This window comes from Phocoena phocoena, chromosome 15 (genome assembly GCF_963924675.1).
Source record: "Phocoena phocoena chromosome 15, mPhoPho1.1, whole genome shotgun sequence".
Lineage (NCBI taxonomy): Eukaryota > Metazoa > Chordata > Mammalia > Artiodactyla > Phocoenidae > Phocoena > Phocoena phocoena.
In genome coordinates this window covers 51419698-51439540 of record NC_089233.1, presented here as the reverse complement: position 1 = coordinate 51439540, position 19843 = coordinate 51419698, and the positions used below count along the sequence as shown (strand labels likewise).

Sequence of the window (19843 nt, the reverse complement as noted above, 5' to 3'; positions counted from 1 at the left end):
ATTTAATAGACTGAATTAAAATAGAGTTTTAAAAAAATTCTAGTCAGTGGGGTTTTGTGAAGAAGTCGAGGTTATGTGTGTGTGTGTGTGTGTGTGTGTGTGTGTGTGGTTATTTCCAAAGTTCAAGCCGGAGTAAGTTTGCAACCCTATGACACAGATAGTAAAGGAGGAACAATTTTGCCAATATATTTTGTTTACCTGTAAAATGAAGGAACCTGAATGATTCAGGAGGTGAATGTATCAGCATTTTGGTATTGGCAGTTTTAATTTCAACTGGCTTTAATTTTAAAGCCTCTAGTGTGGCTCTCTTTTTCCAGACATTAAAAAAAAGATACCAAACCTGACAGACTAATAATTATCTCCCTGACAAAATATGAGAAATTGAAACTCAACACTTGGAAGCCAGGCCTGTTCTTCTGTTGTAGGAGTATAAGTGCTTTTGCATGATTTTTTTTACTCATCCAAGTACATAAAAGAGACAATTTTCTAAAAGAACATAATTGCACACAACATTCGTCCAAATAAATCTGCAAGTAGATAATAAGAACTCAGGTAATGAGTATAATAAAGCATTGTAGGCAGTTATTAAAAGCAAATCACACACACACACACACACACACACACAAAAGCAAATCACATAGACTTTAATCTGAGCCTTATTTTAGATAGGATTGTACAACGTGGGTACTTAGGAAACCACCTTTGTCTCATAATGCAGTTAGGCTAAGAGAACTGAAGCAAGCATGTTGCCCGCCCCCTAAGAGGAGATGTAGCTGGTTCCACAGGGGCCAGACAAGGAACTAGAGCTCAGAGGTCAGACAAAGCTGCTACTTAAACCTGAGATCTTACCCATCTCAATGCATCCCAGCTAGGAGTAAGGGGGCCCACAAAAATTTGCAAGAGGAGGAGCAAAAGAGAATCTACCCACAAGATAGCTACAGGTTTAAAATAAAATATAAAACCCTCATTTTGTAAATTGCGTATGCTGTAAAGAATTCTTGCATCTGCTCCAGATTTTTGCTAAGGCAGAAATATGGCTGCTTTTGTGCCTGGTTCCTGGGTTCTTCCTATAAGGCAATGGTACTCAAGTGTGTATCATCAGCTGGAAATTGCTCAGAGATACATCCAGCCTGACTGAATCAGAATCTCTGAGAGAAGGGCCCAGGAATCTGTTTTTTGCCAAGGTCTCCAGGGGTTGTGATGCTCACTAAAATCTGAGAACTTGTTTTAAGAAGAGCAATGACCCAGGGACAAAGGAACCGAGGTAATAGAAGGGGTCAGACTGATGATGGTGCCTCCAGCTGAAGACCCACTTCTTCAGCAGCCAAACCCGAGAGGAGAGGGAAGGCATCATAGTGGCTGAGCTGGAATGGCTTAGAGGCCTCAGCCAGCCCCTCTGCTACTTGGCACAGCACAGAGAGCGGTAGGAACTTGCCCAAGACTATGTGACAGTTTTAGCAGTAAACTCAACCCTGGGGTCTCCTGACTTTTCATGCTGTGTTCCCTGCATTAGGAAATAACTTCTGTGGAGGGAGTGTTTGTGTGTATCTCAGAGACTCCTGGAAGGGAATGAATTTAAGCAAGCTATTTAATATGCCCAAGTCTCTATTTAAGAAGAGCTTCTGGGAGATAATCTTTAGGTCTTCCTCTAATTGTAAAATTCTAGCAATTTGAGAGACAACAAAATTCAAATGGCTAAAGGAGCCAGGAAAATATTGGGTTGGCCAAAATTCTGCTCAGGTTTTCCCGTAACATCTAATGGAAAAACCCGAATGAACTTTTTGGCCAATCCAATAATACCAATGAATTAAATGAGCCAGTGGAGACAATGGAAAACTAGGGACACACGCCCCTGGTAAGGAGACACTAACTTCCAGCTGATTGTCAGGGGCCCAGTAGAGAAGGTGTGGAACACTCATAGGCTCTGGTTGCCCGTCTATGGCCCCTTATTTGTCCTTTAACCCTCCCTTCAAATCCTGTGGGAGAAAGGGCACAAACATATTTCTTATTTCTGGGTGCTATGTTAGTTTGGGCCCCCCTCTCCCAGAAGAAAATGCTGAGACAAGGATTCAGTGTAAGTCATTTATTGGGGAGATACAGGAAACACTAGCAGTGAAATGGGGAAGTATAACAGGGAAGGGCAGGCAGTCAGTCAAGGGTTAATCAGCAAGGAAGTTACCACCATGGGAACTAGAGCTTAATCCTGCTGAGGACATCTGGGAGACTGTGTAGAACATGTGCCTCAGAGCTATTCCATCCAAGGGCAAGAGAGCTGGGGTATTTATACACCAACTCCCATCACTTTTTCAGGGCTGCTCCTGGGAAGCATGAATGTTAATTTCCTGGAATTTCTAGGCTGCTTTGTTCTGCAAAAGCAGACTACAGTAGCCAGAGAAGTCCCCAGGCAAAGAGATGCAGGTGGTGGCATTTGGAGGTGGAGTTAGCGAGCACTGAAATGGGAAGATAAGGGTGGGGCACCAGCAAGATTTGCACCCTCATCACACCACCTCCATTACTGCCGTGTGTGAAGTCAAGCACAGTGTTGCCAGACACTTTGATTTTTTTCAAGGGAGACAGGAATCTGAAATTTTATGTGAAATCTAATTTGTAAAGTGTGGCAACCAATTTACAGTAAAAAGAAAAACCATAAAGATTACTTGTAAATGCCTCTTTTTAATAGCTGCATTGGGCTTAAGAGGTCATGGGTTTGAATTCCATTTCAGCCAATGAATTTGATAAAAGTTAGTCACGCACTGCCTAGTGGCCCCTAAGTATCATCTCTTAAGTGCAAGCCCCAGGCCAAGGAAAAATCGTGGAGGAATTTACTCAATCCTTAATTGCAAGGGCAGGGGGATTGCCTTCATTCTGAGCATCTGCCGTGCACCTGGTTTACCTCTTATGGTTTTATACTAATTACTTCATGTAATTCTTGAAACCACTCTATGACATGTTATTTATTTTCCCTTTCAAACCCCAAACACCACTCCTTAAACACCTCTGCTTAATACAAATTAGTGACTCACTAGGTATTATTTCTATCATGGACAAAGAGTGAACGATTTCTTTTCAGTTGATAACAAAAAATTTCCCTTGTAGTCTTTGAAGAGGCCAGAAAGGACTTATCCTTTTAAACCTGAGCAATTCACTGTTTAAAAATATATATATTTTATTTTGAAATACTATATATAGGCTCATAGGAGGTTACAAAGAAATGTGCACCCAGTCCTCCCGATACATTAGCATCTTATGCACTGTAGCTCAATATCAACACCAAGAAATTGATGTTGGTACAGTCCATAGAGCTCACTCAGATTTCATCAGTTATACATGAACTCATTTGTGTATGTAGTGTGTATATGTGTATATGTGTGTGTACTCTACAATTTTATCACATTGTAGTCTTGCACAACCACTGTCACAAATAAAGATATGTGACTGTACCATCACCATAAGGTGATGGTGCTACCCCTTTATAGCCACACAATTCCAATCCCTAACCCCTGGCAACCACTAATATGCTGTACATCTCTATAATTACGTTATTTCATAAATGTTACATAAATGGAATTATGCAGTGTGTATCCTTTTGAGGTTGACTTTTTTTTTCACTCAGCATAATTTCCTTGAGGTTCATCCAAGTTCTTGCATGTGTCATTCATTCATTTTTTTTTTTTTTTTGTCTGGGTAGTATTCCTTGGTATATATACACCATAGTTTATTTAATCATTTACCCTCTGGAGGACATTTAGGTATTTTCTAGTTTGGGGCTATGATGAATAAAACTGCCATAAACATTTGTGTACAAGTTTATGTGTGGAAATAAGTTTCCATTGCTCTGGAATATATGTCTAAGAGTGAGAATGCTTGTCACATGGTAAGTGCATTTTCAGTTTTGAAAGGAACTACCTAACCATTTTTTAAGAGTGGCTCTACATTTTACATTCGCACCAGCATTGTATGAATTAGTGGTGTTATTACTAGTTTTCATTTTAGCCATTCTTATAGATGTGTAACGATATCTCATAGTTTCAATTTGCATTTCTCTAAGGGCTGATGACGTTGAACATCTCCCAACAGCACACCTTGTGTGACAGACAATATTTCCAAAAATGCCAACAACAATACTGTCCAGCCCCTGAGATCTTCTTGACATATGATTCAATTCTCCTCCCACTCAGGAGAGTTTCATGTTCCTTCCCGCTGAATCTGGAAGGGCTGTAATCATGGTAAAAGTGACACTATGTGACTTTGAGGTCATAAAAATGCCATACTTCTACCCTGTTTTCTTGAGACACTCACTCATGGAATCCAGCCTCCATACAGTAAGGAAGGCCACATGGTAGGTGTTCTGGTGGAAAGTTCCAGCTCAGCATCCAGCCAACAGTCAGCACTACATTCCTGACATATGCCTGAGGAAGATTTCTAGATGCACCATCTAACAAGTCAGAGCAGTACTGGCTGGCTGAGCCCAGCCAACTCTCAGTCATGTGAGAATGTGAAAATAACTTTTGACTTAAGACCTAAGGTGATTTGTTATGATAATAAATGAATATGTCTTCTGTACTATAGAATGCTATAAAAGCTCCAATAGATTAGTATAAATTGTACTCTCAGCCTTTTCTTGGAGTAGTCACACTCCATCTCTGTTCTGTTTTTTAAGGAAAAAAGTTTCCTTTCTCTATAGAAACTGGAGTCAGTATGGCACCTTGCTCTTAAATCTGGATGAGCTCACCCTGGCCAACGTGGTTGAGAGTCAGGCTCCTCTCCACATGCTGTGTTCCTTCTTCCTGGAACACTCTCATCCCTGAAGGCCACAGGCCCCGCCCCTCACGTGTCTCTGCTGTCACCACCCCACTGCGGAGGGGCCTTCTCTGACCGGCCTCTACAGACCCTCTACTCTCCACCCTCCACCTTCTTTAGTCTACTTAAGTTAATTAATCATAGAAAACTTAGAATGTACCACCCTGCAATCGGGTGGTGATTTTATTTGTATGTTTATCAATTTGTTGATTATCACACTCCCATTCTCCAAATAAACTGAATGAAATTAGTGATTTTGCTTTATTCATCCTTAGGACCTAGCACTGACCTGGCACAGAATGACGTTTAGCTCATATTTATTGGATGAGTGAGTGAACAAACCATTCAGACTGAAAGCACTGAGGATGTGCCAGTCCCTGTGAGCTCTGCTGGGTGCGTGGAAACTAAAGAAATGTTTGAAACAGAGATTCTGCCCTCAAGAGTGACACTGAATGATCTAGCCTTTCATATATTGTGGGGAGGGGAGATCTTTAAGTAAGCTAATTAAATAATAAACTGTCTTTGTCTCACATCTGATTTTGACATCCGACAGGTACTCACAACAAGGGTGAGCCTACACCCGCAATCTCTAAAAGCAAGGAAAGAAAGCCTGGCAGAAACTGTCCTGATTTTTTTTTCCTGTAAGATCCAGTCCCCAGAGCCAATGTGTGGACCAGTTCAATGCTCAGCAATGCTCAGTTCTGAGGCCATGGGACCTTGCCCTGGTGCTTTTCTGAGTCAGGCCAGGAGAGAGTTCTAGCCTTTTTCCTATAGCTCCCCTGCTCTATGGGAGATGCTGCAAAATGGCCACATGGTCTTGCCCTCTCTGTATCCACATGCCTTTGGATGCAACTTTGCATCTTCTCCCATCAAGAGGCAATGGTGTTTATGGTGTTATTTCCCCACCCCTTGCATCTAGGCCCAGTTACCTCTACTACCACTGCTGAGATCCAGCCAACCACCAGGCTAATTAGTGAGGCTGTCAACCCCAAACTGACCACAAATGCAAGAGTGAGCTCAGCTGATGTCACGTGGAGCAGAGGTAAGCTGTCCCAGCTGAGGTCAGTGCAAAAGTCGACTCACAGAATTGTGAGCAAATAAATGGTTCTGGGTTTAAGCCACTAAGTATTGAGTGGTTTGTTGTGTAGCAAAAACTGACTGATACATACTCCTGTACGCTCTTAAAAAAAAGTTCAGCCAGAGTAATGCAGAAAGCAGGACTTAAAACTGCCCATTAAACATAATACTAAGTTGGTAAATTATGTGTGTGTGTATGTTTTTATATATATATATATATATATATATATATATATATTTAGGAAATGGGATTATGGGTGATTTTTTTTTAAGGGCTTCAAATGCTTGGCTTATTTATTTATGGCCGTGTTGGGTCTTCATTTCTGTGCGAGGGCTTTCTCTAGTTGTGGCGAGCGGGGGCCACTCTTCATCGCGGTGCGCGGGCCTCTCACTCTCGCGGCCTCTCTTGTTGCAGAGCACAGGCTCCAGACGCGCATGCTTAGTAGTTGTGGCTCACGGGCCTAGTTGCTCCGCACCACGTGGGATCCTCCCAGACCAGGGCTCGAACCTGTGTCCCCTGCATTAGCAGGCAGACTCTCAACCACTGTGCCACCAGGGAAGCCCCATGGGTGATTTTTATTTTATTCTTTATACTTTTCTGAATTTGCTGAATTTTCCACAATAAAATTGACAATCTTTTTAAAATAAAAGAAGAAAAGCCAAAGTTCTTGGGTAGTTTCTTCTGGTTGCCCTCTGATCATTCCTGGGCAAATTCTGATGTGACATGAACGTTTTCCACGTGACTGAGGATACTAGGTGGTAAAAGACAGGTGCATTAAAGGGACAGCTGGCTCCACTCATCACAAGGCTATTACATCGCTGGGAGAGTCAGGAAGATTAAAAGGGTCTAAATAGGGAAAAAAAAATCTATGCTTCAAAACTCTTCCATCTAACTAAGCCTTCCTGGCAATGTCAACTCATGCATTCCTTGGCTGTTGTATTCTATCTGGTGTGTCTGATGAGTTTCAAGTGAATCCCCTGAGCAGGCTGCAATGATGGGAAATGCAGGTATCTGGGCCTGGGGATACACTAGTGTGATGGATATCTTCTGTTTGTCCTTTCAGATCTGGGAGCCCTGAGCCCTGGGAGGCCAATCTATATTGACCATTGATGACTTCTGATTGGACTCAGTCAATGGGGAGCACCAGTAGGAGACTGGAAGGAAGGAGCAGAGTGAGGTTCGGGTACTTATTGGCCCAGATCCCATCCAACAGGTTCACTATGGTCTGGTTTCCACTGAAGATCAGAGCTCCTGCCAGGCAGCCCTCTTCACACAACAGTCTCTATTTCAAGATTCCAGTAACTAGTTTTGCACCTTACCTCTTCGGTCATGGGGTCATAAGAGTGGTGTTCCATTCTAGAGACCTATGCTTGTCCTCATGACAGTTCCTTTTGGCTTTTCTACATCTCATCTGCCCACACCTTTATTAAACTCTCCTCAAAGCACTGGAATTTGTCATCTGTTTCTTGCAGGGACTCTGAGAGATACTGCAGACATGCGTAGTCACATGAACAGAGTGGACACAGTCCTAGAAAAGTCATTTTCTCTCCACCAATGAAAATAAGAATGTGGCAGAAAAATAAAAGAAATTTCTATAGTTTCTATTACTTCCTGCACTTACTGTTAAGGCAGAAAATTATCTGTCAAATTCAGCTCACAGATAGTTCTAAATGACAGGATGACACAGAGGATGGTAATTTCTTTTTCAAAAGCCTCCTGGGAAGGGGAGTGGGTGACTTGCGACTAAGGAAAATTAGAATTATGAGAAAGTGTTCTTAGGAATATAATACCTGTAACAGGTGAAATGACAAGGTAAACCAGGGAGGGACCCAACATGAAAATCTTACCCGGCCATCACTTGTCAGCAGGATGGAGTCACTCTTTATGTCCCTGTGAATCACTCCTTGGTTGTGCAGGTAGGAAAGAGCCCTTAGAACCGACAGACAGACGGTAGCTATTTGTTCTTCATTCATTCTAGAAAGGAAATCACATTGAAGGAGAAAGGTCAGGCTTAAGACCATCTTTGAAATGACCAAGAGAGGTGGCTCCCTTGTGTTCTAGAGAACCAGTCCATGCTCCCCAGCCCATGTCTCGAAAATCTATGGGAAAGGAAAAGGAAGTCTTTGGGACCTGATTCCCAGAACCTAAGGCCTGGCATTGAGGATGATAGGGGCTCAGTATAAGCTAAAGTAAAGAGACCCCCATTGGCTGGCTTTTGGGTCATCAGTGCAAATGCACTTCCTTGCACTCTTATAGGTAATTCCCCAGGTACTGACAAACCTCCAGGGTCCTACAGAGAGGGCACACTGAATGATGCCAAAGTTCCAGGAGGGGCTGCTAGATGACCTTGAGGAAGTCCTTTAACTTCCTCGGTTTCTTTTTCCTCATCTTGGAAGTGGGCAAGGCCATGGTTCTCTTCAAGGTTGGACTCAGGCAAGGTGGTCTTTAGATCTCTAAGATCCCCCTCTGGGACTTGCCCTGCCTCTCACCAGCCCTTCCTCTCCCTCCTCCAGGAGCTGGAAGCTTCTGTTACTCCAGGTCCCTCTGTCAAGAAGGAAATTGGGCCTAGTTAGTTACTAATAACCAAGTGTGAATGTGTGATACCCTAATAAATAGACCATGGGAATGAGAAAGGCAAGCATAACACTAGATATGCTCCCCCATTTCATGGCTGCACCCTCCGAAGAAGGTATTTCTGGTTTCAGAAGAGACTGAGGTCAGGTGACCTGCCCAAGGTTATATAGCTCAGAAGGTAACCAGATCATGATTCAAATCCCACCTTCTATGAATTCAAAACCCATGTTTTTCCACTGTATCATGCAGCAATTGTAACTCAAAAGAATGGATTTTCAGCCACTGAAGAACCCAGGTGGGAAGAATGATGTGGAGACTGGAGTCCCTCAGTGCACTCAAAATGACCCATTTAGGCATCTGCCTAACTCATCTAGGCATAAAACTTCCTCCCTCTCATGGAGATATTGAGAGGCCCAAATTAGGTAGCAAATGTGAAAGACCTCCTAAAACAAACTATCAGGCAAACAGAGGAGGCTATCAGGAGACACACTTCATAACTGACCAGAGCCCAAATTTAAGAATTGACTTGGGAAATAATCCCAGGTAACTTTTAGCTCAGCAGGACAAGTAAATAGATGGCCTTGAATCTGCGTTTCAGTCTTGTTGATGCCAACAAACCCCAGCTGAGTAAAACTAGGGTTCAAAATAAAATCCAAGGAGATAACCAATCAGGAGAATGTCAAAGGTACAAAGTGGATGAGTATGAAGAAACATGCCCTTCTCTTTGAAGAGGATTCCTACCACCACAATGAATTGGCCTCATAGGAAGGCAGGTGTCTGAAACAGAGTGGAAACCTACAACTTCTGTGTTCTTGGTTTTGTGGTAAGTGGGCTGGTCATTATGCTGGATCGTTTTCAGATGACAATTTTCACATCTGCCCAAAGCACACTCCTGAGAGGTTTAGAGCATCAGCCACAGGGACAAGTCCAACTACATCTTAAAATTAATTGAGGACCAAGAATTTTCATCTTTAATAAAATAAAGTCCATTTTTCTTGGATTCAATGAGATTTGAGTTATTTGGAGCAGGCATAAAGATTTTTCACAGGTCAAAGGTAACAAAAATTAATTGACTCTGAGCCCCCAATCACGAACTGAAAGATCCCCTGGAATTTATAACAAATGCTACTGACTCTTAATTCAATGACTTTGAAATGGACATGGCCCACTGTAGAAAGCCTGGTGCTTTCCTACTTCAGCAGGGAGGAAGTCATGTGGGGATAAAAACACCTCAGTTTTGGAGTCAACTCCAAATTCAAATCCTGGCTCTGCCAATTATTAAATACGTGATCTTGAGAAACATACTTTTTGCCTCTATGAGTCATAGCTTCATCCTCTAACATCAACACCTACCTTATAGAGATGTGTGAAGGTTACATGAGTTAATGTAAGAACCTGACAGAGCTTGGTACTTTCCTCTCCCTTCTAGAACTGTTTCCTTGAAATAAGTAGGATATGATTTAACAAGATGCTAGATAGGGCTAAAACAATAGTATGTATAAGAAACTCCTGAGGGGACTTCCCTGGTAGTGCAGTGGTTAAGAATCCACCTGCCAATGCAGGGAACACATGTTCGCTCCCTGGTCCGGGAAGATCCCACATGCCGTGGAGCAACTAAGCCCATGCACCACAACTACTGAGCCTGTGCTCTAGAGCCCATGTGCCACAACTACTGAGGCTACCCGCCACAACTACTGAAGCCCGTGTGCCTAGAGCCCATGCTCTGCAACAAGGGAAGACACCACAATGAGAAGCACGGGCACCGCAACGAAGAGTAGCCCCTGCTCGCTGCAACTAGAGAAAGCCCGTGCACAGCAACAAAAACTCAACACAGCAAAAAATAAATAAATAAAATAAATAAATTAAAAAAAAAAAGAAACTCCTGAGCATCTGGCTAGATCATGGATTCTTTTAGTCCATCTGGGTAGAGCCTGAGATGCTGTATTTCTAACAAGCTCTTAGGGGATGTTGATGCTGCTGGTCCCCAGACCACACTTTGAGTGGCAAGCAGTTAAATGTTTTATCAACCAATCAATCAATCATTCAATGAAGTACTTATTGAATATCTACTATAGGAAACTCTCTGAACTACCAGCTTAAGGATTTCAAATTCTATATATCCATGGTATTCCTTGACACACAATTGCTTCTTGCTCTCTGGAACTACTCTGCCTTCAAGGGGAAATCCATCGACAAAACTAGATGGAGAGAATTAGAAAACACAATGGATTCTAGAGAGGCTGGCTCTTCAGTGAATCCCACGGATACAAAATAAGAACTTGACAAAGTGAGAGCTGTAGTTTTCTGATGCTCTCTGAGGCAAGAAAAAAGCCCCTCCCTTGGACATATTTTTATTAATTGTTTTATATGTAAGTCACATTTGTCTTATTCGTAGGTCTCTTCAGTATACTTGTTGCTACAATTTAAGATGATTAGATAGATAGATAGATAGATAGATAGATAGATAGATAGATAGATATGGTGGTTGTATGGCTATACCAATAGGAATCTGCCAGCCGAAATGTTGGTGATAAACATTTGGTGTCTTCCCTCATGTCCTTGTGTTCTTAGATGGTCTACTGCAGACTCAGAGCTATAGGGAGTCATGATTGAAACACTGCCTCATTTTAGCAGAGAAAAAGCAGCACCTTCGATCCCTTACAGGTTTCTGAACACTTTCTTGCTACCTTGCTTTCCACCTATTGTCCATCAACTGGATTCACTTATGATTTGGATGCCATTTCAGTGACATCAGCTAATACCCAATGTAGCTCCTTCATGACAATCTTCTCAAATCTTTGGTATTTTATTTACCAGCAGAGCAAACTTAAAGTTTCCCAAATGTAACATGATTTTTTTACACATCTGTTCCTTTGAACCTTGCTTTTCCAGCGCAGTCCATGAACTAACAGCATTAACATCGCCTGGGGGTTCCTTAGAATGCAGAGTATTATGCCTCCCCCCCCCATTGAATCAGGATCTGCATTTTAATAAGAGCCACAGGTAATTTGTATGCGTATTAAAATTTTAGAAGCACTGTCTTAGCACATACTCTTTCATTTGCCTTCAATGCCCTTTTCTTCCCACTTGCCTTCTTAGTAAACTCTGATGCATCTCTCAAAACCCATCCTGGACACCACCGTATATTGGAAATCCTTCTTGACCCTCTTATAGAGATATTCAGGTATTCTTCTATGCTACTTATATAATTCTAATTCTGCACAGGTGTTATAATGTATTTATTTCTAATCTGAGACTTCCTTGGAAGGGTGTATCTGAGCCTTATTCATTTGTATCTTTTGTAGCCCCAGCACTTAGGAAAGAGCCTGGCACATAAAAAGTGATTAATAAATACTTGATGAAATGACCACAACTGACACATCAGAGAAGCAAGTAGCTGAGGCAACAGTGGCAAGCAACCATTGTTACTTGCAAGATGATTTAAAAACAGATTTGAAGAATCTCTCTCTCTCTTATGTAGTTTGTTATTATGACATAAAATTTTGATCTTTCACCTGCCCCTGCCTTCCCCAGGTACCCTTGGTGGTATCAACACATAGCAATGGTACAGCAACTTAGGAGAATGAAACTCAGTTTTAGAAATCTACATAGGGATGGGAAATTCTATTATTTGTCACCGAAACTCCATTCTCAGCAGCTTGCCGATTTAAAATCAGTGAGTACCCATGAACTTCTGGAGGGCAGGGAGAATGTGAATTGAGTGAATGAACTATACATACATGATATTGTGATAGGCACCTGGGAATACAGAGAAAAAGGGCAGTCGTTTCTCTACCTTCAAAGTGCTTAACTACTTATGAAGAGTTCATAAATATAGTTACTGAGGCCTTACCCTGGAAAAGAATAATAAGCACCTTGAACTACTTGCCTGGATAGTAAAGAAACTTACCTGGTATGAGTAACGATGTCTGTCAAGGCACCACCTTCTAGAAATTCCATGACAACCCAGAGCTCATCATTGACAAGGTAGCTGTTGTACATGTCAACCACATTGTCATGGTGATAATCCCGCATTATCACAACCTGGGCAAAATAGAAAGACACTGTTTGACTTCGGACCGTGAAATTTGACTTTTTGTTTTCTCATGACTACATTTGGGCTGTGAGTTCAACTGATGGGGAGTACTGATTGTGTGTGTGGGGGGGTATTCAGAAGTCTATTACAGACAAAGGGACAGCACTGAGAGCAGCTGACAGGAATAGAGGGGATCAAGTTAGCAAATTCAGAGAAAATGGCAGGTCAACAGGACACTGGGTTGGGGGAGAATACAGGGTAAAAACAGGCAGAACCATGGCAGAGTTTGCATTCACAAGAGTGAGTTTAGTTGAATGTTTGGGGGGATGTGATCAGATATCCCATAGGTTACTTTTAAAACACATTGTCCACACTCTGCTATTGGGCAAAAGTGTCACCAACTCAAGGTAAGTGAGTCTCAGAAGTGACTGAAGTAAACAGTTATTAGGGCTGGGGCCACATGACACCAATCTAACTTCTTGGGAGGTCTAGGCTGAGTCTGAAAGAGTTTGTGCTGAATACAAAGGATAAGTCTTGAAGGTAAAAACATTATGACTTAGGCATTAAAAGGCCAACTTGTTTCTGCTTGCTGGAGAGAGCATCCAGGAATTGCCATCCTGTGGCCGCTTCTGGTGATATTTTCAGAATGAGTGCTAAATAATAAATTATACAGTTGTTTAAGTTATATTTTCCCTGTCCGTTCTGGCATTGTGGTTTGGAAATAAGTTCCAGAAATCAGGAGCTGTGGACTGGGAAGAAACTGAATCCCACTCACCCCATGCTCTCTGTGAGGTTTGGAGCATGGAAAAGAAATGAACACCTATGGGAGTTGGAGCTGGGTGGAGCCTTCACATAAGCCATCACGGAAGAGGGTCCAAAGTCACAGCTGATTGCATTGTTACAGCTGTATGAACCTACTGACCCTGGGTTAGTAACATAATCTGATGCTAGGTTTCCTTATTGCTAAATGGAGATAACATTTTTCTGTCTATGGCTATTGTGAGAATCAAACCAGACCAATGCTTAGCACAGTGGCTGATCCACAGGAAGAACTTCATAAAGAGGCAGCCATACAGGCATAGAAAAAGGGATGCTATTTTTGTATTTATATTTTCTGTGTTTTCTAATGTCCTAAAATGTATATGTGTTATTTCTGAAATGGGAAAGAAATGTTACATAGGACAGAAAGGATGATCCGAACACACCATCTACCTCATTAAAAAGCAGCTCTCGTCTCTGTTGTTTTCGGAGGTCCATTTTCTTCACAGCGACTTGCTTCCCTGTGTGTTTCTCAGTGGCGATGCACACAATGCCGGTTGACCCTTCCCCGATTTTGATAAAGTTGTCCAAATATTCTCTGGGGTCTCCTGGGCTGACCACCAGCTGCAGAGCTGCCCGGAACTGTTCATGGGACACCCTGGAGGGCTGCTGGTCTGAGGCGGAGCCCCAGCTGGGTGGGGGGTAGGTGCTAGATGAGATGCTGAGAGAGCTCAGGTAAGAAGCTGTGGAGATGTACTGCGAACTGGTCTGGAGGGAGGGGTGGTGGTACAGGGTGGCTGTGTGGTACCCAGATGGGTACTGGTGGCTGCTTGAGGAATAGCCTGCTTTGCTTTGACTTTGAGGTAGTTTGGCAGGGCCCCTGGGGTAGGTGTCGGACCCTGACAGTGGAGGGCTGAGGACCACCTGTGCTCGATCATAATCCACCTGGGAAGACAGACACAGATGGAGAAATTCACATGCTACATCTGAATACCATAGCCATCACACAGCTGGTCCAAATGATGAGCACCACTGCACAACCCACTCGTGGGTGAGGCTTACCTCGTGGGGTCCCAGGATGCATCGCTTCCACCCTTTATCTGCCCTCCGACCTCCCCATCCTGCCTATTTCTTCCTCCTTCCCTAACAAAATCCCCAGAAGTAGACTCTGAGACCTGGATTAGAACACAAGTAGTAGGAGGTGATCCCAGGAGTTATGAAGGGGAAAACGCCAATACGGTAAGTCCCCTACACACGAATGTGTTCCATTCCGAGATCGTGTTCATAAGTCCAATTTGTTTGTAAGTCCAACAAAGGTAGTCTAGGTACTCAACTAACACAATCGGCTCTATAGTACTGTACTGTAACAGGTTTATAATACTTTTGACACAAATAATACATAAAAACAAAAAATAAACATTTTTAATCTTACAGAACAGTACCTTGAAATGTACAGTAGTGCAGTACAACAGCTGGCACACAGGGGCTGATCAAGTGAACAGGCAAGAAGAGTTACTGACTGGAGGAGGGAGAGGAGGTGGGAGATGGTAGAGCTGAAGGATCGTCAGCAATAGGAGATGGAGGGCAAGCTGCAATTTCACTCATGCCTGATGTGGATGACACGGGTTCTGGTTCCTTGCTGGATTCAATTCTACCTACCGTCTTGAAAAATAAACGATCCAGTGATGTCTGGGTAGTAGCTCTTTTTTCTCATCTTAGATGATGCGGTAGCACTGGATTGCATTCTGAGCGGCTGCTGCAACTTTGGTGTACCATTCTATGTTCGGGTCCTGTGTCTCAAAAACTAACAGTGCCTCCTCAGATAAAGAAAATCCCCTTGCCATTTCCTGCATCATGAAACTCTTCGGTTCTTCAGTTACTTCTTCCTCTTGTCTCTCTTTGTCCTTTCTCTGGGCCTCCAATTCCATAAGGTCTTCATTAGTAAGCCCCTCATGTTGCACAGCAAGAAGTTCAATGAAGTTGTCCTCTCGCAGATCTAGCTCCAGCTTCTCACTGAGGGTCACTAAGTTGCTGAAAACCTCTTTGGACTCCTCATCCACATTCTCAAATCCATGAAAATCGTGAACAAACTGTGGGCAAAGGCTCTTCCAAACCCCATTCATGGTGATGGCTGTAACCTCACGCCAAGCAAAGTTAATGTTTTTTATGGCCTTGTAGATGTTAAAGTCCTTCCAAAATTGTTGCAAGGTTGTTCCTGATTCATCACTCGCCTTAACTACCTGACAAAAAGTGTGACATACATATTTCTTGAAAATCACAATAACTCCCTGGTCCATGGGTTGGATGAGCAACATAGAATTTGGTGGCAGATGCACTACTTTGATGTTGGGGTGAAAGTCGTCCATGAATGGGGGGCAGCCTGGAGCACTGTTGAGAAGCAAAAGAATGTTGAATGGGACATCTTGCTCCAAGCAAGATTTCTCTACCTCCGGGATAAAGTGGTGGAAAAATCAGTCCTGGAAAATGGTGTGGGTAACCCAGGATTTGGGGTTACTCTTCCACACAACAGGAAGGGAGCCCTGGGCTATGTTTTTAAGGGCTCTTGGGTTCTCTGAATGATAAACTAAGACAGCCTTCAGCTTCATATTGCCAAAAGCATTGCCACCAAACAACAGAGTTAGCCAGTCCTTTGCTGCTTTATAGCCTGGCATCAACTTTTCTTTCTTATTGATGTAACTTTGGTCTGGCATCCTTCTCCAGTACAGTACTGTCTCATCCACATTAAAAATCTGCTAGGGGAAATACCTTCCTTCATCAATAATTTCTCAAAGTGTTTTAGGAAGTTCCCAGGCAGCTACCGTATCTGCACTTGCTGCCTCGCCACTTGCCTTTACGTTGTGAAGGTTGGCTCTAGCCTCGAACCAATGAAACCAGACATGGCTGGCATTAAAAGATGCGCCCTCTGATTCTTCACTGTGTTTCTTCTTCAAGTCTTCATAAAGGCTTTTGGCTTTCTCTTGCAACAGCATTAAGCTGAGCGGGACTCGACACTGATGTGATCCTGCATCCGCACACTGAGAAGTTTCTCCATCTCCTCCGTCACTTTTCCACGCTTCTTCGATATTACTGGTGACATCATCAGCACAGCAGACTTCACATGTTCCGTGATCTTGTCCTTGTTCTTCATAATCATGCCAATGGTTAAACAATTCATGTTATAAGAACTAGCAGTGTCTACCATCTTATTTTGCCTCGCTTCACTCTCTCAATTATTTTCACTTTTGTTTCCATTGTTATCGCTTGGCGCTTCTTAGCAGTACCAGCTATATCACTGCTGCTTTTACACTTGCTTCTGGACATCCTGGGCTTGAAATAAAGATACTGTACAGTACAGTACACAAAAGCACAACCACTTGTAGAGGATGTATGCATGTGACAATGTACACCAGACATGTGAACTAACTTACGTGACTGGACATACGAATGCACGTTCACATCTTTGAAAGTTCACAACTTGAAGGTTCATATGTAGGGGACTCACCAAATACGTAAAAGGGACAACCTAACTCCCTGTGCAAAGCAGCTTTTCGGACAATAAGATAAACACATACAAATCAGTATAAATGTATAATGTTTGAGAAAATCCAAAATCTGCAGGGCTGTGTGTGTGAAAGAGAAATCTGCTCAGCCCTCAAAAGGATTCAAGGCAAGAACATTCTACTCTGATTGTGAAGAGTGGATTGAGGGAACTTAGTGGAGAGGATGGGGAGGACACACGGGGCAGGGGTGGGGAAAGCCAGTGAGGGGCTGCCATGACACTAGGTGTAAGTTCCAGCAATCACTCTCTGGAAAAGTCAGGAAGGAGCTCTGGTCACCCCTGGAATGACTGAGGTCAGGGATGGTGAATATACCACATCATACCATACTCGCCTCCTTGCCCAAAGCAGAAAGTGCTAATAGATGAATACACTCTTTTGTGTAAGATCCTGATGATAACGAGAGTGTTGGATACATAGAAGGTGTTTGAAAAAGATTCATTGATTGGACCTCCAGCTCCTTCTTAACACAGCGTCCCAGGAAGTCTCTTCCACTCTACCAGGATGTACATGGAATGACATTTACATGCCCACTCCAAGGATCCAGATTTGCTCTAAAATGATGGTTGCTGGCTACACATGACTATTTAATTAAAATCAATAGAAATTAAAAGTTAAAATAAAAAAAAATCCATTCCTCACTCATATTAGTCACATGTTAGGTATTTAAGAGTCACCACATTGGACAAGATATAAAATATTTATAGAACATATAGAATATTTCCACCATTGCAGAATGTTCTATCGGGTGGCACTGTTCTAGTTGAATTCATTGCTCCCACATGGTCCATTCATTCATTTGTTTAGTGCACAGATTAATATTTAAGCAACCATTATGTGCTAGGCACCATTTCAGGTGCTGTGGGAAGGTCCAGCAATAATCATAATGGATGGTATTTCTGTTGTCCTGGAGTTGACATTCTAGAGAAGGAGACGGATGATAAACAAGAAAATCAATAAATATATAGTATGTGGTCCAGTAGTAATAGGTGATATGAAGAAAAATAAAGCAGAACAAGGGGATTGAGAATAACAAGGTGCCATCTTGCATGGGATGGCCAAGGAAGGCCTTTTTGAGAGGTGTAACATGAGCAGAAACCTGGCTGAAGTGCGGGAGCAAGCCCTGTGACTGTGGGGGGCAGGGGTAGTCCAGGCAGAGGGCACAGCACACGCAGGATTCTGAGGCACACACAGGCTTGAGGAACAGCCTGGAGGCTCTCCTGGTGCAGAGAGGAGGCAGTTTGGAAAGACAGAGAGAGAAGTGGTGAGGGGCCAGATCATACAGACCACGGCAAGGATGCTGGCTGTTGCTGAGGGAAGTGGGAGCCACTGGAGGTTGCTAAGCAGAGGACAGTGACATGAACTTGACTCTCTGGATGCTGGAGAAGAGGCTTTGGTGGCAAGGGTGGAAACAGGGTTGCCAGTTAGCTTACTGCAGTCAATATGGGCAGAGATGAGGGTGGGTGCTCTAGATGGGGTGAGAAATGGGATCCAGAGTAGAGTCTGAAGATGGAGCTGATCCAATTTTCTGATGGATTGAATATGAAGGAGAAGAATCAAAGATGACTCCCAGGATATTATGCTGAGGAGCAAGCCACTTAATAATATGAGGCGCATAGGGGCAGGAGCAGGCTTCTCAGCTGTGAATCAGCCTCCAAGATGGTTCCCAGTGATTCCTGCCTCCTGACATGAATGTGTAGTCTCCTCCCCCATTGTATCAGGTTGATCTGTGAGCAAAAGAATATGGTGGAAGTAATAGTAAGTGTCCTCTGAGGCCAAAAAAAGACATTGTGGCTTCTCTGCCTTCTCTCTTGGATTGCTTGCTCTGGCTTTCCCCAGCTGCCATGTCGCGAGGACACCCCTCAAACCCTATAGAGAGGTCCTCCTGCCAAGAGCCAGCTAGAAACTGAAGTCTGCCACCAACAGCCATGTGTGCCATCTTGGAGGTGATCCTCTGGCCCCAGTCAAGCCTTCAGATGATTGCAGCCCTGCTGACCTCTTGACTGCAACCTCATGACAGACTCAAGGTCAGAATCACCTAGTTAAGCTAGCCATGGAAACCCAGAGGAACTGTGTGAGGTAATAAATGTTCATTGTTGTTTTAAGCCATTAAGTTTGGGGATGATTTGTTACACAGCAATAGATAACTAAAACATAGGGTGAAACCCAGAGTTCCATCATGGCCACATTAAGTTTGAGAGAGCTATTAAGCATCCAAGCAGAGATGCCGCTTAGGTGACTTAGACATGACTCCAGTCCACGGGAAAGTTGACATTAAAGACATGAATCTGAGAGTCATCAGTATTTAGCTGGTGTTAAAAGCCATGGTGTTGAATGTGTAAGAGAAAATCCAAGGACTACAACATCTAGAGACTAAAAAGAGGAGAAGGAACTTGCAAAAAGGAGCAGAGAAGGAGTGGCCTGTGATGTAGGAAAGAAACTAAGGGACTAGGATGTCCTGGAGCCCAGGAAGGAAAGTATTTCAAGAAGGAAGGAGTGATGAACCACATCAAATGCCACGGAGAAGTGAAGTTGGATGCGGCATGTTGCTCGTTGCATCTGGCAACATGGTGGTCGTCTGGCAGAAGGAAGGTGTCTGAACCTCTGGTCCCTTGCACAGCATGGACAGATGCCTCTTCAACAAGTCAGGGAGCAAGATCTGCACACAGCAGCCTCCTGAAAATTGCCATGGTACCATTCTCAGTTATGCACTGTGCATTGGCTCCCAGATCACACTGCTGGCCTCCTGTACTGCTGCACTCAGTCAGTCTAGCATCAGCCAGCAGGGGCCCGTGTCCTGCTAAGCCAGGGCCCCGGCCTGATTGCAGAGCAGAGAGAACATATTTGAAGGACATATTGAGGGCTGAATATTGATTCTAATGACTTGAGTCAAATCATTTAGCCTCTCTCAACCTCAGTTTCCTCATCTGTAAAATGAGGGTCATCACACCTCCCTCATGGGGTTTTTATGAGGCTTACCTGGGGGAATCCTAGAGCAGCCTGGTGTTTAAGAAAAGACTTTGAACTCGAAAACTTCTT

The 19843-nt window shown here is 43.3% G+C and overlaps 1 protein-coding gene across 1 annotated transcript in view; it reads right to left on the bottom strand.

The window, feature by feature from the left end:
- Positions 1–19843, bottom strand: part of PAK5 (p21 (RAC1) activated kinase 5) — a 121633-nt gene that overhangs the window by 9431 nt on the left and 92359 nt on the right. The window contains exons 3-5 of the mRNA XM_065892266.1: positions 13701–14192; positions 12363–12496; positions 7726–7852 (exon numbers count right to left, since the gene is read on the bottom strand). Of these exons, the coding sequence (XP_065748338.1) occupies positions 7726–7852; positions 12363–12496; positions 13701–14192 (753 nt within the window). The remainder of the gene's footprint in view (positions 1–7725; positions 7853–12362; positions 12497–13700; positions 14193–19843) is intronic.